This window comes from Acinonyx jubatus, chromosome A1, assembly GCF_027475565.1.
Source record: "Acinonyx jubatus isolate Ajub_Pintada_27869175 chromosome A1, VMU_Ajub_asm_v1.0, whole genome shotgun sequence".
Taxonomy (NCBI): Eukaryota; Metazoa; Chordata; class Mammalia; order Carnivora; family Felidae; genus Acinonyx; species Acinonyx jubatus.
The window spans coordinates 187,418,958-187,439,405 of NC_069380.1; the positions used below are offsets into that span (position 1 = coordinate 187,418,958).

The 20,448-nt window shown below is 34.8% G+C and overlaps 1 protein-coding gene across 2 annotated transcripts in view; it reads left to right on the plus strand.

Annotated features, from left to right (window-relative positions):
* CLINT1 (clathrin interactor 1) overlaps positions 1 to 19,468 on the plus strand; it is a 58,916-nt gene extending 39,448 nt beyond the window's left edge. The window contains exons 7-12 of one of the 2 annotated variants that reach the window (XM_015063884.3): positions 1,415 to 1,661; positions 3,595 to 3,664; positions 10,756 to 10,830; positions 14,643 to 14,935; positions 16,514 to 16,718; positions 17,723 to 19,468. In XM_015063884.3, coding sequence (XP_014919370.2) covers positions 1,415 to 1,661; positions 3,595 to 3,664; positions 10,756 to 10,830; positions 14,643 to 14,935; positions 16,514 to 16,718; positions 17,723 to 18,069 — 1,237 coding nt within the window. In that variant the 3' untranslated portion in view covers positions 18,070 to 19,468. The remainder of the gene's footprint in view (positions 1 to 1,414; positions 1,662 to 3,594; positions 3,665 to 10,755; positions 10,831 to 14,642; positions 14,936 to 16,513; positions 16,719 to 17,722) is intronic. The other variant, XM_015063885.3, reaches the window with a different exon arrangement.
* Positions 19,469 to 20,448: the final 980 nt, after the last annotated feature.

A 20,448-nucleotide genomic window follows, 5' to 3' on the forward strand; every position in this document is an offset into this window, starting at 1 on the left:
GGAAGAGTAGATTTTGAGTCAAAGTTGCATGTGACCTCTCTGGCATGTTACCAGAATGTCAGACTTACTAGTTCATTATTAAATTCAGGAATTCATGAACATTGATCAGATATTAAGTTTCCATTTCATTGGGTACTAGTCAGTTTTATATTTTTAACATATACCTTCCACTGAAATCAAATTGGACATCAGAAAGGTAAGAAATTTTAGTGGCAATCTGTAGGTCATTTGTTGCTGCGAGAAATTGGTAAGGGACAGGGGCTTTTGAACACTTAATCAGAACTTGTAGATTCCTGAAAATGCTTATAAATAAAAATACAGTTAACGTTTGTACTCTGTGGGAAGCTGTTCTTGATCCTTGATTTATACGGGTTCCAAATTGGTTTATATTTAAGTAGTAATTGCTTTAGATTTGTGTGGGTTAAATTAGTATAGTTTTAAGGAGAATTTTAAGTGTTTCATTTCAAAATATTCATAAATTAAACCATCTACTCCAAAAGTAAGTAATGTAGATAATGGAACATATTTTAGGTAATTCCTCTGTCCTGCTTGCACTAGGAAAAAAAACCCAATTGCTTTATGACTGAAGAATAGATTAATGCTGATGTTTGTAATTCATGGCATATGAAAATACCCAGTTTTTTTTCTTATTGTGTATGTTTTTCTTTTGCCCTATTAAGATAAAAAAATCATTTTGAATATGCCTAAAAAGGAATTATTTCAAAGCATTTTAAATATACTTTTTTCCTCTAAAGCAGTTTTCATAGTTATGTAAAAGTTTGTTTCCTCATGCTATAGTAAAATAGAGCACTGTTGTACTGTGCAATACCTCCTTTTTTTTTTTTTTTACATTTACAGATGAGAATTTAGTCATTTGAATATAGTTAGGATAGTGGTTGAAAAGGTATCCATTGGAATTGTAATAATTTGTTATGTATTTGTATTAGTATATAAGAGTCAGTGACAGAATTGTTATTTAAGTGGGACTGTAGTTTGCACACAATCCATTTCAAGAAAGTGGTTGTCAAATGCAGATGTTTAAGCTCGCAGTCTCATCAGTTGATTCGGATATGGTAATAATCCTGCCATTTTATTTTTTAATTAAGCTTTAAATCTATAATGCATAAACATTTGAATAATTTTAGTCTTTTTTTATTTGTATTATGTAAATATGTTTTTTTAGCAGTGTTTTAGACTTACCTAGGGAATTGAGTGGGTTCCCATTTCCCCTCCCCAACACATATATAACATTATTCAGATAGCTTAGATAATATTCTATTGATCTCTGTCAAATAGTCAAAGTATGGAATTTTGGAGTCACTGCATTTGAAATTCTTTAGCTCAAATCACTGAGGGCTCCATTTTAAAATAATCCCTCATCTTATTATTTTGCTTCATTTTTAATATCTTTTAGCGACAGTGATGAGGAAAAGAAAGCAAGAAGAGGCAGATCTCCCAAAGGTGAATTCAAAGATGAAGAGGAGACTGTGACGACAAAGCATATCCATATCACACAGGCTACAGAGACCACCACAACCAGACACAAGCGCACAGCAAATCCTTCTAAAACCATTGATCTTGGAGCAGCAGCACATTACACAGGGGACAAAGCAAGTCCAGATCAGAATACTTCAACTCATACACCTCAGTCTTCACTGAAGGTGGGAATGGCATGAGTTTACACATTGAACACAGTTTTATTCTTATGAATTACTTTTAGAATTACTGAGTTAGTAGGGTTGGGCGTTTGTAGGCAGTCATATTAATTATAGATCATTTGGCCTGTATTACTCAGAGTCATTAATAAAAAGAAATCTCTTTGGGGAAAAAAACCTGTCCGATTGCTGAATGATTGTGCACTTTCTATGAAAGTAGAAATGACACTTTTGGTTCATTTGGGAAGGGTGGTGAATCAGAATATAGCGCATTTGTTCCTTTCTAAGAACATCGCTGGTTGCCAAATACAGTAAGATTCACTAAAGAAAATGGGAGTATTTTAGAAGATGTAAGAAATGACAAAAGAGGACCAAGTAGATATACAGAGGAGACAGTCCCATTTAATACAGAGTCATTGCCTATAAAGAGAGGCTTATTTGCCTGGTGGTCACTACTGATCAGTGGCAGCACTGCCTTCTTCTACCTTCTTCATTTATTTTTTATTCACCCACAGAAAATTAAATCTACTTAGTAGATACCTGGCCACAAGCTAGTGTTTTGTCTGTCTCCCCCCCACTAGTGTTTACCTGGCTTTGCATCAGAAGCAGCTAAAAACTAGGGAAGACATTTTTCTAATGTATCCTGCAAATTGTAGTTAACTCAACTTTTGCCAAATACCTTCTTTGTATAATTTCACCCATCTTTTTAGTTTTGATGAAAATCTCAGAATTAGAACTCAACTTTAGTTGTAGTTAAAAAGAGGAAATGGCTCTTTTAGTGTTTTGTGGTCCTTTCCCCTGCTGTGGAGACAGTTCGCTTACTCATGGCCACATTCAGGATGTGGTAGATCGTTATAATTAAAACCTGATACATAATGGCTGTTATAAGGAAAATTCATGTAAGCCTACATGGGGAAAATCATCCAAACTGTATAACTTTTTTAATGATAAATTAAGACTTTTGTATCTTAAAGGATTTTAAATATCAGTTTGTAGTATAGACTAAATACATGTCACTCTGCCATAAATATTTTATATTTATAGTGTAAGCTTTGTGATTTTTTTTTAATACAAAGAAAACATCAAGGAGGCCAGAGTTTTTGGAAAATTATTCAATTGCTTGGATCTCTTTTAATCTCAAAACCTTTTTGAACCAGCATATAGTACTTCAGGGCTCAAATTAACATACCTAGAAACTTACAGTGTTTCCCTATTGCCTGGCGTTTCTGTTCTAATTTGTCATATACGTATTGAACACACAGGACATACACATCAAGGTGCTTAGGACTATAGGGAAGAGGAAAAATAGTATTATAAACTCCAGCCCCACATTTTAGTTTGGGAACTAAATGTGAAGCAATTAGATGTGAAGGTATATTAAACAACATAGAATGACTTGTGTGGTATACAAACAGTAATCAAAGAATCATCGAATCTAAAATCATAGAATTTTAAAGCTGGATCGGATCTTGGTCTCTAATCTAGTGGATCTCAGACCTTCTTATGCCTTAGAATTCTCAAGCGAGCTTTGTCAGACTTGTATAGGCCAAGATCCCACCCTGGACAGTTATGACTCAGTATGTTCTGATGGGCTGGGGCATAAGTATTTTCTAATGCTTCTTAAATGATTCTGATATATAGCATTAAGATTTCAGTGGGATCTGGAAGGTATATTTTCCATAGTGAAATGCAGTTAAGAAAAGAAGTGAGTTTGGGAAAACAGTGTAGAGGTTAGGGATTTTACGTTGCTGTGGATAGAATTACTTAAAAATAACTATCTCTCCATAAGGATTCAAGGTCACATCTCTTTCTTCAGAAATCTAAATGTACCTTTATTAAGATATTACAGGTATTACAGAATTAGAGATGAATAGAGCAGATTTAGGATAAATAGTATAAATTATTTTCTGAACTTAGTAAGTTCTATGTGTGTTTTCAGACTTCAGTGCCTAGCAGTAAGTCATCTGGTGACCTTGTTGATCTGTTTGATGGCACCAGCCAGTCAACAGGTAAGCTTCCACATTGGCTTCTTTCTTCTTAGTAGTCTCGATTTCAGAATAATTTTTCAAAATGCCGTGTAAATGATAGAATGAAAAATAAAATTCTTTGCATTGGATTTATTTTTAATGTGAGATTAGTGAGCTTTGAGCATTGTTTGGGGAAAATTGTTTATTGCCTACAATAGAGAAGTGTGCTTAAATATTTGACCAATAATTCAGTAATATCTGTCTCCTTAATTTCTTAGTGCTGAGTATTTGGGGTCCTTTGCTTTCTCTATAAGCAAAATGTACTGTGCTCTGCCCATTTTACTCTTTCCTTAAATCTTAATTCTGGCTCTCAACATCAGCTATGGTAGTTCATTTCAACTTTCGTTCAGTTATGCAATAAGTATTTATTGAACCAGACACTGGTCTCAGCGCTTGAGGTATAATGTTTAGTGGAACAAAGTTCTTGCCCTCGTGGGAAGGTCAGGTGGAGGAAGTAATCATTAATCAAAGAGTCACACATAGTTATCTAGTGATAAACATGCTGAGAGCTTTGGAGGAAAGGGGCATTCTATGAAAGTAGGTAACTACCTACCTGACATATTTTAAGGGGGCTGTAGCAAAAGAACACTTTCTTTACCAAGATTTTCTTACCGTTGGGATTAGTGATTTCTTCAATTAGATTTTCAGTAAATGCCAGATTTTGAGTTATTACCTACATATTTTCAAGAAAGTTGATATTTTAGGTTGCATTTAATGATTATGTAGTTCAAACAAAGTCCTATGCTGCAAGTCAAAACAGCTTAAGAAATACGATTTTTGTTCAAAGACCATCTTTCCCAATCTGTTTAAAGTTTATTTCACATTGAAACGTAAATGGCAAGATTGGTGTATAAGCAATGCAAAGTAAATCTATTGTTCCTTGATACGTGTAGTGATTTTTCAAAAATGAATTGTTTTGAAATTTACATTAGTGTTTGAGTGGAGGTCTGTGATGGAAATTACTTTTCATTGATAGTTAAAGACATGTAATTAATAGAAAATCTTCTGTTATTATCTTCTCCTTGTTCATTATTGTAAAATTCTTGGACTCAGAGTGAACTTCATGGGGCATCTGGTTCAACCAAGTTTCTGAGCTTCTTCAGTTCCTATTCCCTTTTTTCTATAACTCTAACTCTTTCTAAAATTATACCGTAAACTCTATTGAACTGTCATGCCAAAGGTTACAAACAACTACATCAGTGGTTTAACAATTTATGTGCTATCTTTCTGTATGTTTAAAATTTTAACTGTACTATTAACTGTTAGTTAGCATGTGGTCCTATAATTCAGACATAGTGTCACAGAATATCAACTATTTTGGACTCCCTGGCATGAAATATTAAGGACCCCTTTTCATGCATTTGTGGAAAGTTTTAATGGAGCAATCAGAGAAAAATTAACTAGGAAGGTCAGATAAGTGATGTAACTTTTTTCCTCCGTGATACCAAGATTGCTTTGAACAGAGAGAATTATTAAATACCAACATGCTTCCTTTGCTTGGCAAGAAACTGTTGAGTGGTTTTTCTTCTCCAGTGCAAACAGTAGGTTGACTAATTAAATAGAAGTAGCAATTAATATTAATACAATAATTGAGACAAAACTTGAATGAAATCCGGAAGGCTTCTTGCCTTAAATGTTTGTTTTATCATAGCATTCTCTAAAAACAAGCTGAATGTGGGTTGACATCAGAATTATTTTTTTAAAGTTATTTGAAATAGTATGTTTAACCAGTTTGTGTAGACCCCCCCCCCCAATCAGCACATAAATTTTGTTACTCCAAATCTCTATTTGAATACTTTAGTAATATATTTTATTTTTGTTTTGTTTTTAAGTTTATTTATTTTGAGAGAGAGAGCTTGCATATGCGCGTGTGCAGGTGGGGGAGGGGCAGGGAGAGAGGGAGAAAGAGAATCCCAAGTAGGCTCTGCACCATCAGCACAGGGCCTGATGCAGGGCTCAATCTCATGAACCATGAGATCATGACCTGAGCCCTATATCAAAAATTGGACACTGAGCCACCTACTTAACCACCCAAGTGCCCCTTTAATAATATATTTTAAATTGAATTCAGCAGTGGAAAAAATATTGGATATTAAATCTTTAGTACCTACACACGAAAAAGTCTAAGAATCAACCATATTAGCATTGCTATTCGGCATGCCATTTGGGTGTCGTTTACCAGATGTGCCTATACTTACGATATTACTATCATGCAAGTAATATGGGCATGAACTGTAAACCTAAGCAGATATGGTGGCATCTGTACCTCTCACCAGATAAATACCTCCTTTGAGAATATGCTCAGGTTTTCTTTTTTTTATGTGTTACTACATCCTTTTTGTTAACATCTTCAAAAGCATGTGTGGTAAAATGATTGTAGAATATCTACCAAGTTTTAAAATACACATGTGAAACCCATTCGCCAAGATTGATTTGAGAGACTGTCTTGATACATATCCCACTATGGTGATGTTCTTATAAAATCTGCACTGAAAGGGTATTTTGGTGACTTTTACATATAGTACATTTCTAAGTAAACATTTTTCAAAACGAATAATTCAAAGTATTTAGAAAATAAACCAACTAGAATGCCAAAAACATCCCATTTCATTTTTTAGTATATCTCCTCTCTTTAAAAGTCTGCATCGTCTCCTTTGTTCCTTTCTAATTAAGGAATTTAAGTCTTGATTAACGTACTGTTCTGTAAGTTAATAAATAAGGTTGAAGAGAAAATACACCATACTCATTGCAAATAGAAAGACATTACCTGACTTGCAGTATGTTTTGAATTCTTTTTTTTTAGTTTTAAAGTTTTTTTAAAGATTGAAGTATGTCAAATTTAAAATTTTTATTACATTTGTATTTGAACCTGTTGCCTTGTACCTAGTAATCACAAAAATTAGTTGAGGATATTCACTTGAATATGAACCATGTTGTTATATGTTCAGTACACCAATTTATGTATTAGAATTTCCATGGGAGTTATCTGTAGTTTAAGCCAAGCTTACTAAAAATAAAAAGGTTTAACATTCTCTTCACTAATTGAAAGTAATGCATGCTCATTTTAGAAATTTGATAGAAAACAAGTGATTCGCCATGACTTGGATACATAAACTGTTAATAATTTGGGTGAATACTCTTTTTTTAAATATACTTTCTATGTATTCAGTCAATATATTTGTTTAAACATTTATTATGTGGCAAAATGTTTTCAGGCTTTTGGATAAGGGTTTTTTTTGTTGTTGTTTTTCTTTTTCCCCTGTGAACTGCTTTTCACCTGAAATCTCATGACTGTTTCCCTATGATCGTTGGTATTCCTTTACAGATTTTTAACTGCCTTATATCTTAATCCTGTATGGATATACTGTAATTTATTTAACCAATCAGTTTCTTATTTGGGGAGTGTTAGGTTTTGGGGGGTTTTTGTCCAAATCTTTCTCTATTATAGTAGTGGAATCATATCTTTCAGAACCATCCAGTTTGGTAAGGAGAAAATAACATTTCATTTAATTTTGCATTTGTTTGGTGAGTTTGAAAACTTCCCATGTTTTTATAGACCAGTTGTAACCTGTGTATTCATATTCCTTTGTCCATGTCTTTGAGTAGGAGTATTTATCCTTATTGTTTTATATTTAAACTTCTTACGTATATGTATTCTTTGTCATAGATTTATAATTTTTTGCATTTTGTCATTTTAATTTTGTACTTAACTAGAATTCTTCTTGCAGAAGTTTGTTTTTTATATTGTAATCTGGATTAAGTTCTTTGTTGAAGAAAATTTCCATTTGTAGCTTAAGCACTGTCTAGTTCAGCTATATTTTTCCTGTTCACAGTATTGCTTTGGAAAATACATGTTCCCAGCTGGTGATTGTAAATAACCTCCTTGCTGTCCTGAAAAGGCAGATGGAAATGGTTCATTTATAATGACAGCTCTCATGTGGGAATCTTGAAGAATAGCTCTTGTTGTGAAATTTAGCAGTCTTCCACATGCAGCAGTTTTTGGTGCACTCTTTTATTTAAATTCCCTTAGATAGAAATTATCTGGGAAAATGGTTCAGTATAGAAAATTTGTGTTGAATTTAAGATATTGATATGAATAACATCATACATCTAGGTAGGGACAGTCCTCCCTAGAGAGAGAAACTTTTCCTGAAAGAAATAAAGAGATTTTGAATTGTTGAGATCGTTTTCAGAGTTGAAGGTCACATTGTGTAAAACCTATGTAGAACCATAATTTGTGGCACTTCAAAAGATTAGAGAAAATTTTAAGCCCTTTTCAAGAAAAGGTGACTTCCTTTTGTAAAATATTTATGTGTGTTTCCATTCTTTACTTGCAGTGTTTGTAAATTGGTTATGTTGAAATCAGACTCCTTATAGTATGAAGAGGTAGAATATTTGCTATAGATAAGTTATAAGTACAGTATAATTTCAGTTTAGATGTTAGAATGTAGGACAGTGGAATAACCAAAGTAGGTAATTATCTGAAATATCAAATTAGGATATGACAAAAATAAAACATCTTACCCAGTCTGAAGTTAGGATCCTGTAGTATTCAGATGCCTTTTTCTGCATCATGCATTTTCTTTGTAGCCCAGACTGGAAAAGATTTGAAAATCCCTAGCTGTTTTACCATAATAAATTACATATTGATGTTTATTCAGTGTCAGATGAAGCAAATTAAAATAATCTCCAATTTTCAAATCCCTTAATGTTACCATAAATGATTAACTGTCATTCTGTTACCTAACAGTATACTTTGATCAATATTTTTAACATGAAGGAACAATACAGAAGACAAATTTATGAATATAAAGCAGCAGCGGTTTGCAACATTCATTTCCCTGCTAGCTTTTATTAATATATGTCCTTGTGTATATAGTTTAAAAATATAGCTCATGGATTTTTTATGCCCCTCCCCTCATTTTATCATGATGTATGTATCTTCAAAGAAGAGAAAAACAAATCACTGTATTATTATCCTTTGGATAAAGCAAAAGTAGCTAGATGAGCTGTAGTGTTGGTAAGAGCGGAGAAACTTGGCCTTGGTAGGAGTTAGTTCATGGTGAGTAAGGATATATGCGAATATGTGCATCTGTAATGAGGTAAAAAAATGAGAAATGTTTATGCCTGCTGATAGTTGCCTACAGTAAATGTGCATTAAAAAGAAATACCAGGTACACATGTATAAGAAACTGATTTGTTCCTTGTATTACTGCTGGCCATTTATTAAGAAGGGGAGATGGCTCTAGTTTAATTAACCCAGTTGAGTGTAGCAGATGGGGCAGAATGTCTTGCAGCGATAAGACAATTCAGAAATGGCACCAGATGTTGGAAGCTGTCCCCGGTGGTATTTGAGTACAGCCCAGATGTTCCAGTCCCACCTGGCTAGTTTCTAAGCACTGCAGGCTAAGCAGCTGTGATGTAACCTATATAATGTTCGCATAACCCTAAAAGCACCATAATTGAACTGCCGCTCTAAACTTCTAAGGTTGTGACTCTTAAGAGGTGAAATCTTTAAGGACAAAGAAAAATAAGGACAGGTATTTAAGGTTTTAGATCCTTTGGCTGTTGCTATTCCATTGATAACTGAATTGACAGAAATGGAATATTAAAATTGAGTGTAACAAATTCAATTTGTTAGTGAAAGTAAATATTTGTAACCACATAGTGTTTACAAATTAAAAATTTTTTTTTAATTTTTTTAACATTTATTCAGTTTTGAGAGAGAGAGACAGAGTGTGAGTTGGGGAGGGGCAGAGAGAGAGAGGGAGACACAGAATCCGAAGCATGCTCCGGGCTCTGAGTGGTCAGCACAGAGCCAGACGCGGGGCTCGAACTCAGGGACTGTGAGATCATGACCTGAGTCGAAGTCAGACGCTCAACTGACTTGAGCCACCCAGGCACCCCACAAATAAAAATTTTTATCAGAATGTGATGTTATGCACACAGAGATTGATTTGTAGCCCTTGGATCTCATTTCAAACCTAGAAAATTTGCCACATTTTCTTTATCTCTCTCTAGATCTTTTGTTTTTAATTTGCTGTATACCATTTGTTTATTGTGTACCATTTGAGAGAAAATTGGAAATACCAGGACATTCTGCCCCCAGGATACTTCAGCATATAACTTCTTACAACAAGGACATTCTTCTTTATAATAATTACAATACAGTTATCATACTTGGGAAGTTTAACATTTAAACAGTATTGTCTAGTATACAGACCATATTCAAATTTTCCTGATGTCTCAATTATGTCACTTCAGGATAGCACTTTTTTAAAAATCCATAATCCAATCAGGGATCATGCATTTCATGTACTTGTCATGTTTCCTTAGACTCCTTTAATCTCTAGTAGTCCCAGCCTTTTTTGTCTTTTATGATGTTGACATTTTCTGAAGAATCTGGAGAGTTGTTTTGCAAAATGTCACTCACTTTGTAATTTGTCTGATTCATTCCTTATGATTAGATTCAGGTTAAATATTTTTGGTGGGAATTCTTAACACAGGTGATGATCTCCTTTTGAGTTCCTTGCATTAGAGAGCCCATGAATACTATTTTATCTGATTACTAGTGACATTAAATTTAATCAGTTGTTTAATGATATCATCAGTTAGGATGATATCCATTCAGTTTGTCCAGTGTAAAAGTAGTTTCATTCCTTTGTATTTACCGAGTAGTCTGTGGGATGATGTTTAGCGATTATGTATCTTATTCCCTAGCAACATTTTACCCAGGTTTTAGCATCCACTGAAGATTCTTACAAAGAGCATAATTGACTGGATAAACCACAGGTCCACACTATGTTCAGGCAATGTAAGTGAGGGATAACTTTAATCACAAATGTGGTGTCAATTACTTACAAGATAAAGAACTGAGAAATGTAAGAGTTTGTGGTAGTTTAAAAGGAACATGGTGACATGAAAACCTAGATCTACAAACTAGCTTTTCTAATGGCTCTGGAGCCTCTAATATTGGGTAGTTTTTAAGTGTGTTGCTAAAATGGCTTCCTGAAATTGCTGTCAGTGGTTCTGTGGTTTTATCAGTTTAACTTTTCTTCATGCTTAATTTCTAGGAGGATCAGCTGATTTATTTGGAGGATTTGCTGATTTTGGCTCAGCTGCTGCATCAGGCAGTTTCCCCTCCCAAGGTATGATACAATTTGGTCAGAAATCTAGGAGTTATCAAAACCAAATAGGTTTGATAAACCAGAAAAGGTTATCAAAACCAAATAACTCCCTTCCCCACCAGATCAGCTTCATTTTGGTATTTTACTCCTTGTAGTATTTATCATTCCTAAATCCTAAAGGATTTATTCACAAAAGTATTTTACTGGGTCAATGTCTTAATGTGCCAAATGGATTAATGTGGTTGTAAACAACTCAGGCAGGCACACCTAAATAAAATTGCCCTTATTCATAAGTGACTCTTGTTTAGTTTTGGGGGGCGGGGCAGTTTGGGTGGGGAGTGTGAATAAGTGTAAATAATCTCAGTGGGATGAATATTATGGTTTATGTTTAGCTTATATCTTATGATCCCAAGGATGGGATTAGGCAGACTATCTTAGTAAAATTTATTTCTTTGTGATTTAAATATATTAAGAGGATTTCTGTAAAAAAATAAACTTCATTTTGACACATCCTTAAATAGTGAGCAATTGAACCTCAGGCAAAACTTCTCTTCATGTCAGATTAGAAATTTTTAAAATGCCCTAGACTTATCGTAGTGGTCATTTTGCAGTATATTCAGATATCAAATCTTTATGTTGTATACCTGTAATTAACAACGTAGGTTTAAACATCAGGGATTGAAATGAAGCGCTTGTCTTTTTTTTCCCTTTCTTCGTTACTATTTTTTACCTTACTGTCCCTGCCATATACTATGGTAGCTGTTTAACTTTGGAAAAGCTTCTGAGCCTCCCAACTTTAGAATCAGGAACATCACTTGACATGGTTCTTTATAAGGACAGAGTAATGTCTATAAAAGTGTATAGAAAGGGACTAAGTTCATTAAGTGTCCTTTCTTCTTTAAGTTATAAAGGAGTTGGCTGTAAGGTTTTTTGTATAAAATCTTATCAGTCTGAAGTTTGAGAGAGAGTATGGAAATTTAGTTATAACTTTTAAACATGAAGTGAGGCAGGGAGGAAAATGTGTAATTTGGCTGAATGAGCCTTACTCATTTCAGGTACAGTAACCATTTGATTAATGAAATTGAAATTTATATTTACTAATGCCTGATTGAGGTTTGTGAGGATTTAGGAAGAAAGATGCATAGGTTTTAATCATCTGGGGTTTTGATAGCCTACTTGTGTAAATTCTGAGTATTTCCCAGAAACCAGAATTGTGGAGTAATTAACTTCATTTCAAAAGCATGGTTATGCCCTCTAAGGGTTAATAACTTACTTTAGGCAAGTCAAGTGGAAGATAAACATTGCCCTAATTTTACAGACTGTCTGTGTAATTCTCAAAAGTTTTTATGTATATAAACTTGCCTACTATGCAAATAATTCGAATATGTTAATGTTGCTAAGTGATACATCTCTTCATCTGTATGCATGTGATTAATATAACCTGATCACCATTACGCAAGGGGCTGAAACTGTTGCAACAATGATTAATCATTTCTGAACAATATATGCCCTACTAGAAATCTCTTCTTCCTATGATTAATCATCTCAGATAAAGTTTTCGGATGGGGCAACACATTTTGCCCCAGTTTCCATTCTTACTCTGTTTTATAGATCAAGCAAATAGAAAATCAGCATAAAGTACCTTTATCCAGCAGTCTTTCTTAAATTAGTTTAAATTGTTTAATATATAGAACTAATTGTAAAACTCTTTATTCAGTCTCTTTTTTGTAAAGAAGATCAAAGACATGTTTTATAGTAAAACCCTGAGGTAATGAAGATTAGCCCAGTTCTTGTATTAAATTGTTGGTAGAGTGTGGATTTTCTAAGTGACTTATTTTCTTTTGAAGGGGCTTACATTTTAATATGGTAATAGAAGAAAATAATTTTAAAGACTTAATGTTATTGTTCTCTTTAGATATTTAGCATAGTGAGAGACAGTATTGCAATGGCTGGTTACCTTTAGGCTAGACAAAATGTATTTCCAAGTTGTAAGTGAACATGGAGTACAGAGTGACGGTGTTTTTCACTTGGCAGTATATACTGTTCTCTTTCAGATGACAGTTTATGTGTAGCTCTGTCTTCACCTTTCCTTTTTCAACTTCCATTAATTCTTATTTACTTGTCCCTTTCTTAAGGAAAGGTTTATTTACTTAGAATCATGCATAGTCTACTTAAAAAAGAACATTTTTAAGTATCAGTTGCCTTTATATTTATTGTGTTCCAAATAGTAGATGTATTGCAGAATTTATAGAAGCGTGACTTACACTTTTTTCTGGCATACCTAAACGAAAGAGATTGCGGTACCTTTGGTCCTCCCCTGTGTTTTCACAATTAATCCATAGTAACAATAACAAATTATAAATGGCACTTACTGTATATTATTTAATCTTTACAACTTAGATTTTTTTACAAAGTGAGACACAGAGAGGGTTATGTAACTTGCCCAGGGTCACTTAGCTAGTAAGGTACAAAATCCATGCTGTTAAGCATTGTAGTCCATCCGTCAATTAACCTCTTAACAACTTTTACATTATTGAATGCATTAAATCTTAAACTTGTTGTAATTATCTTTGTCGTATTGAGGGTTTTTCCCTTTTTTTTTTTTTAATTTTTTTAATGTTTATTTATTTTTGAGAGACAGAGACAGAACATGAGCAGGGGAGAGAGGGGGAGACACAGAATCCGAAACAGGCTCCAGGCTCTGAGGTGTCAGCACAGAGCCCAACACAGGGCTTGAACTTAGGAATCGTGAGATCATGACCTGAGCCGAAGTCAGACTCCCAACCAACTAAGCCACCCAGACGCCCCTTCCCTTTGTTTTAAATATTAGCATTGAGTTCCTCTCTTAAGACTATACCCTGCTTTTTATTTAAATAAATAAATTGAGGGGCGCCTGGATGGCTTAGCTGGTTAAGCGTCTGACTTTTGGTTTCAGCTCAGGTCATGATCTCACAGTTGGTGAGTTTGAGCCCCGCATCAGGCTCCACTCTGATAGCATGGAACCTGCTTGGGATTCTTTCTCTCCCTCTCTCTCTGCCCCTCCCCTGCTTGCTCTATCTCAAAATAAATAAACTTAAAAAATGTTTAAATAAATGGATAGATTAGATTAGATGGGTAGGTAGATGAAAGAGAGAGAGAGAGAGAGAATGGTCCCACTGGAAGCAAGCACTGTGCTAGGGTTATACCGTGGCTATCTATAGCCCTTGTGTTGTCAATGGAAGCATGGCCAAAAGAGTGAGAACTTCTTGCAGAAATTTACTAACCCTACTCTTAATTTTACTGAGTCCTTTTCTCTGTGCTTTTTTTTTTTCATTTTTTTATAAATTTAATGTCATGAATTTGGGTTTTTATTTACTTGAGACCATGTAAGTCATAGTTTGGTTTCTCTTTGAACCTTTCCAAGTAATGAATGGGTGAAATGAGTTGAATTCTCTAATTTTGTTGAGTGTCTCTTCACATGAGGATTCTCGATCTCCCCAAAAAAACTTTTACCAGGTAAGTTTTCTTTTTCCTTTTCGTATTTGTTGAGCTGGCAACATATTTAATACGCAAACTCAGGTTGAAGAAACTTTTGATTGTAATTTCTACATATCAACCCAGACCTGCTATGAGGTGAATTTTACTTTATATGTGGATTTTTTTTTCCTTTGCCACCTTGTTAACATTTGTGGAATATTCGTGAGAAAAAATAATGTCCAGATGGAGATGGTATATGCAGATGTTAATCTGGGTGGACACAGATCGGCTCTAATTTGTTTCAGTTCGTAGACTGTTCTATTTGTTCTGTGCATTTCAGAAAGTTTCTTACCCCTGTTGTCCTTTTTTTTTTGCAGTTACAGCAACAAGTGGGAATGGAGACTTTGGTGACTGGAGTGCCTTCAATCAAGCCCCATCAGGTCCTGTTGCCTCCAGTGGTGAGCTCTTTGGCAATGCCTCACAGCCAGCTGTGGAACTTGTCAGTGGCTCACAATCAGCTTTAGGCCCGCCTCCAGCTGCCTCAAATTCTTCAGACCTGTTTGATCTTATGGGCTCGTCCCAGGCAACCATGACATCTTCCCAGAGTATGAATTTCTCCATGATGAGCACTAATACTGTAGGCCTGGGGTTGCCCATGTCAAGATCACAGGTAAGTTGTCTGTGTCCCTTGCAGATTCCTCATCTTTGAGATTCCGTAACTGATGTAATGATAAACTAACATGAAATAGAAAAATAAGCCATACATAGGTTGTTTTGGCACATTGCATTTACCTTACATTTTTTTCCCCTACTATAGTCATTCAGGTTCTAGAGGGCAAGGCCTCTCACCCATCTTGTAGGCCATGCAAAGCAAAGCGCAATGCCTTACACAGAGGAGTCACTTCATAAAAATTTATTGAATTAATAAATAATTTTGTATTTAATAGTTTAATAAAAACTGTTTTTAAGAAGGAATAGAGCTATTGCTTCACCCGTGGCCTATATTCACTCAGTAAAATCTCTGATCCTTAAAGAGGTGTCACTCAATGGTTATAGGCAATCGTTACTAATATAGAAAATCAGTCTCTAAAATGACGAATACTCTTCCCTATTTTGGGCCTATTCTACATTATGTAATCTTTATATAGGCTCTTCTTTCAACTCTCATTTTCATACAGGAAAACCACTAAATGGGAATTTTTTAATTCACTTTTTTACAGTTAAATCTAAATTACCTAGTATTAATTTGGAATTCAGACAAACACAGGGTTAGAATATATGTGCCTGAGTTATACCAGGAGCTTGCTGTTTTTGATTCGAGCAATTCTGAATATTTTTTATGATACTAATTACTCATTTTAATATGTAGATTCTCCTCTTTGGGTGTTGGGATGGAGGAAGAGAAGAAAGAAACAGAAAGGTGACTGTTGTGCATAACAAGTTGGACCTAATATTAAGAAAAGGACATGAAGGGCACACCAGTACCATTAAATTGAACGGTGCACCACTAAATAAGCCCAAGCCAGTTGATTCTTTGAGAGTCTTTCATGTGGTCTAAGCGTAAAGCCAGTCTACTTACTTGCAGTCTTCAATTGCAACTGTGTTGTAATTCTTTGCATTGGTACATTTTAAATTATTTTTCCTATTCCTTTTCACTTCCCTTTGTCTGCCCTTTTCATAGTTATCCTTAGTAACTACCAGGCATCCCTGCTTCTTTCTCCTGAATTTCTCCTTTCTCCTGAACTGGTCCACATATATCAAGTTCCACTAGTGTTGCTCACTTTAGGCGATAGAAGTGTACATGGAGCAGGAACATGTCAGTCAAGATTTGTGCAATATAATTTGCTGCTTTGATGGTTTTGCTTTTTATAACATGAGAAATCATGTCCTATATTCTATCTTGTAATAATAAATTTCCACTTGTATATTTCCTTAAAGCTGTACTAACCTGAAGTTGACAATGGCCCTGGGATGGCGGCTTCTAGACTTTGGGTGATGGGAGGGTAATCGTTCGTGTAAATATGTTGGGTTTTTTTTCACCCCAAACATGATTGGGGATTCAGAGGAACATTCTGGGGAAGCTAGTGATTCAGCTTGAAGAATTTAGCCTAAAACATTTGTGGTTCTTTTGGTTTCAAGAGTTTATTACTAAGTCTCATGTATATCTGGAGTTACTGTGATTAAATTGCCATTTGATAACCTTTATTGAGCAAATGTTTAATTTTTAGAGCATTTTTTTATTTTCCAGCCTTTGCAAAATGTTAGCACAGTGCTGCAGAAGCCTAATCCTCTCTATAATCAGAATACAGATATGGTCCAGAAGTCAGTCAGCAAAACCCTGCCCTCTACTTGGTCTGACCCCAGTGTGAACATCAGCCTAGACAACTTACTACCCGGTATGCAGCCTTCCAAACCCCAGCAGCCATCACTCAATACAATGATTCAACAGCAGAGTAAGTTACCATGAGACACCTTGCTTCTTTGTGCACTTGTAATCTTTACCCTTGTGCCAAGACTAGTGTAAGCCATGAAATAAAAATACATGACATTGATTGTACTAAAGGCAACTGTGTATCGCTTAGGATTCCGCCCCCCCCCCCCCACCCCGGGTTCTTGATTGATGTACACCCTGGCATATTCAGATTACTTTGTATCCTGCTCTTGGCATGATAACATGATTGTGTATGTATTATGGTGAGTTTTGGGAGTCTGATCACTAAAATAAAAATATTTGTTGTAGAAAATGTTTTAAATATAACTAAATATGACCAGAAACAAAAATCATCTCACCTCCGTAATCCAGGGATAATCGCTATTAATTCGTATTTTCTATCTTTTCTAACCATATTGTTAATACTCGAAATCACTCTATGTATATTGTTTTGTTTCTTGCAGCTGTCATTCAGCATTAAATTATTTTCCTGTATTTAATATTTTTAAGAAAAAATGATTTTTAGATATTTATAGTTATGTGTCATACCAGTGTTGAATTTCTTTATTGTTGGTTATTTCTGTTGTTCCCGGCTTTTTGCTATTGTAAATAACTCCATGATTTTATATAAATCTTTGTACTTGTGTTTTTCTTCCTTAGTGTAATGTTCTAAAAATAGAGTAAGTCGAAGGGTGTAAACTTTTTTAAGGCTTTTGATACACAACAGCTCCTGACAACTTGTTAGGTCAGGTTGGATTCAACACTAAATTCTGTCAGAATGATATCAAAGTGCCTCGTGTTTTCCCCCAGCCCACTCTTAACTGTTTCTGCATCTTTGGGAAACCAGAGTTAACAGCCACAGAGTATTTTTCTAGAGCAAATAGTGCAAGTTAATTGACTTACCTTGTAAAATCACCATAAAAGAATTTTATTAGGAGTTACAAGTGTTGATGGTCAAGAAGATTATTTTATTCTTCTGCTTGATGAATCTAATGTGAAGTTCTTTTGTCTCTTTTCTTCTGGTAGATATGCAACAACCTCTGAATGTGATGACTCAAAGTTTTGGAGCTGTGAACCTCAGTTCTCCATCAAACATACTTCCTGTCCGGCCACAAACTAACCCTTTGATGGGGGGACCCATGCCTATGAGCATGCCTGGTGTGATGACTGGCACAATGGGAATGGCCCCTCTTGGAAATACTCCAATGATGAACCAGAGTATGATGGGCATGAACATGAACATAGGGATGTCAACTGCTGGGATGGGCCTGACAGGCACAATGGGAATGGGCATGCCCAACTTAGCCATGACTTCTGGAACTGTGCAACCCAAGCAAGATGCCTTTGCAAATTTCGCCAACTTTAGCAAATGAGAGATTGTAAAGGAGCAGATTGAATGAAGGATTTTTAGCGGTGAAGATAGGTGATGTTGGGATGGAAAATGCTAATCAACTCCCCTTTCTTTTATCAATTAATTAAGATTTAAACCTACATAAAGAACCAAAAAAAGGCTGTTTTATAAAAGTGAAGTATCTAGTATTTCAGATGGACAGGCAAGGGCACTTCAGATGAGGCAGTCAAAATCATTTTTCCCAGTAAGAATAGACCACACATGGGGTAGTGAGACCTGGAAAGTCTTTATAAATCGAAGAGCCCATTTTAACATCATGATTCGTGGGAAGTCTGGAATAGGGCTGAATAAATGTGTTTGAATCTCTAATTTTATACTTTTCTTTTCCTGAGGAACTTGATTTTTCTGTCCCTGAATCGCCTTGTCATAATTGGGTCTGTTCCTTTTACTACCACTCTTGAGTCCATAAATGAAATCATTAAAGTTGGATGATCAGTTTTTTATAAAAATATATATTTTTGTCCAAAAAAGGCATACATATGTGATTATGGCTAAATCAAAGGTAACTGGAATGTATATACTTTTGCTAATGTTCCAGCAACACTGCTATTACTATTATACTATCCAAATTTTTATTGTAACGAAACCTCTTTAAGCGATTGGTGATAGCTGTGGGACTTTTCCCATGTCTTCTGCTATAATTATCCTTCGCAGAACTAGGAAAAATATTTTTTTCAGGACTGCTCTATGGTTTCCTTTAAAAGAAAAAAAAAAACCCTCCAGAGTTTTTGTTTGTTTTTAGCAGTCATTATTTACAATTTGCAGTGGTTAACTTGGCGAGGCTTCCTTCCGTGTTTATCCCTGTAGCCACCATTTATCAGTCAGGAACAGTCAAAAGAGAAAAATATTTATTTTTATTTTTTTTGGTGTCTTTTCAAAAAATTGAAAAGGTAAAAATTCTTAAAACCTTAAGTTAAATATAAATGTTAGAATTCAACGATGTTGGCTTTTAGATTTTATACAATATTTGTTTTGTTTTGGATTTGAGTGTATATAATATGGCATTAGCAATATGGTTCCAATAGAGAGGAGTTAAATATATATTATTAAAGGAGACCTGTAGCAGTCAAAGATTTTATTGATTTAATGGCAAATAAAGGAAATTAATTAAAGTGTTTTTGTTTTCCTGCTGTAATTCTGCGTTAAGCTCACATGAAAATCATGATTCTAGAGTTTGGAATGCAAAATTAATTGTTTTCACCCTCAAGCTGGGAATATTTTTAAAAATAAATACTATAATATAGGTATCAAATTATTACCTCCCCACTTTGTGTTGAAATTTTTTTTATTGATAAAACTTTGTTTCCATTGTATTCATAATGTTCTGTTCTACATAACATTAAAATGTTCATTAAAATCAATGTTGAACTGCTTTTTCTTTCATTCTGTTAGACATTTGAGACCGTTTGGGGAAAAAATAATTATAATTTGGGCAAAGTAATTTTTATAAATAATTTAAAATTATTTAATGACTTCTCTCTTCTTTCCTCTCAGACTCTACTGTTAGGAATTAAAAATGAAGCAGCAAAGATATCCTGACCCGCTCCATTCTTGCTAATGTTCCATCTACAACATTTCTAATTAGGCAGAAATTCATGTACTTCAGCTAAGTGGTAATGAAAAGTGATTCATTTGCTGAATAAGAGATGAGAGAGAGTGTAATTAGCTGACTGTGGTTTTTAATCTTTCAACAATTCAATGTGTTTAAATTGGTTTCAAAGAATAGGAGCTTTCAAGTGTAGTTAGTTCAGAGCAGTCAAGCCAGGCTCTGGTGGCAGCACGGAGGAGATCTTCACTCATACTTAAAACCCGTAATCTTCAATGAATGTTCTCATTAAACAGAGAGGTGTAGCATCGCCTTTTCAGATACATACGATTCTTGGAGCAAATAAATACTGTTTCCAAACTTTTGTGTTTAAAGATGCTTTTCTAATAAAATAAGATTTATCTCTAAAGCATTTGCTGTACTATGCCTCCTTCCTATGTCTCCGAAGACCAAAGGGAGCCTGTCACACGTATTACTGCACCTCAACGTACAGTTTGCTGTCTTACCAGTGTGTTTTGTTTCAGAGCCCATGAGAGAATTGCCTTGCTAGGGGCCCATCCAGTTTAACAATTTGTTACTGAAGGGGTCACTAAATGATACTTCAAAGAAAAGTCTGAATACCCCCAAGTAATTTGGACTTGACAAGAAACTACTCTTCTTTAGTCTGTTGGACTCCCTCTGCCTGTCCTAAACCCCTTTACCTTTTTGAGCTTCCGCTTAATGTATTTTTTTTGCTGGAGAGGAGGAGGTAGGAACTGTTCACAAAATTTACAAGTGAATCTCCACCGCCAACCC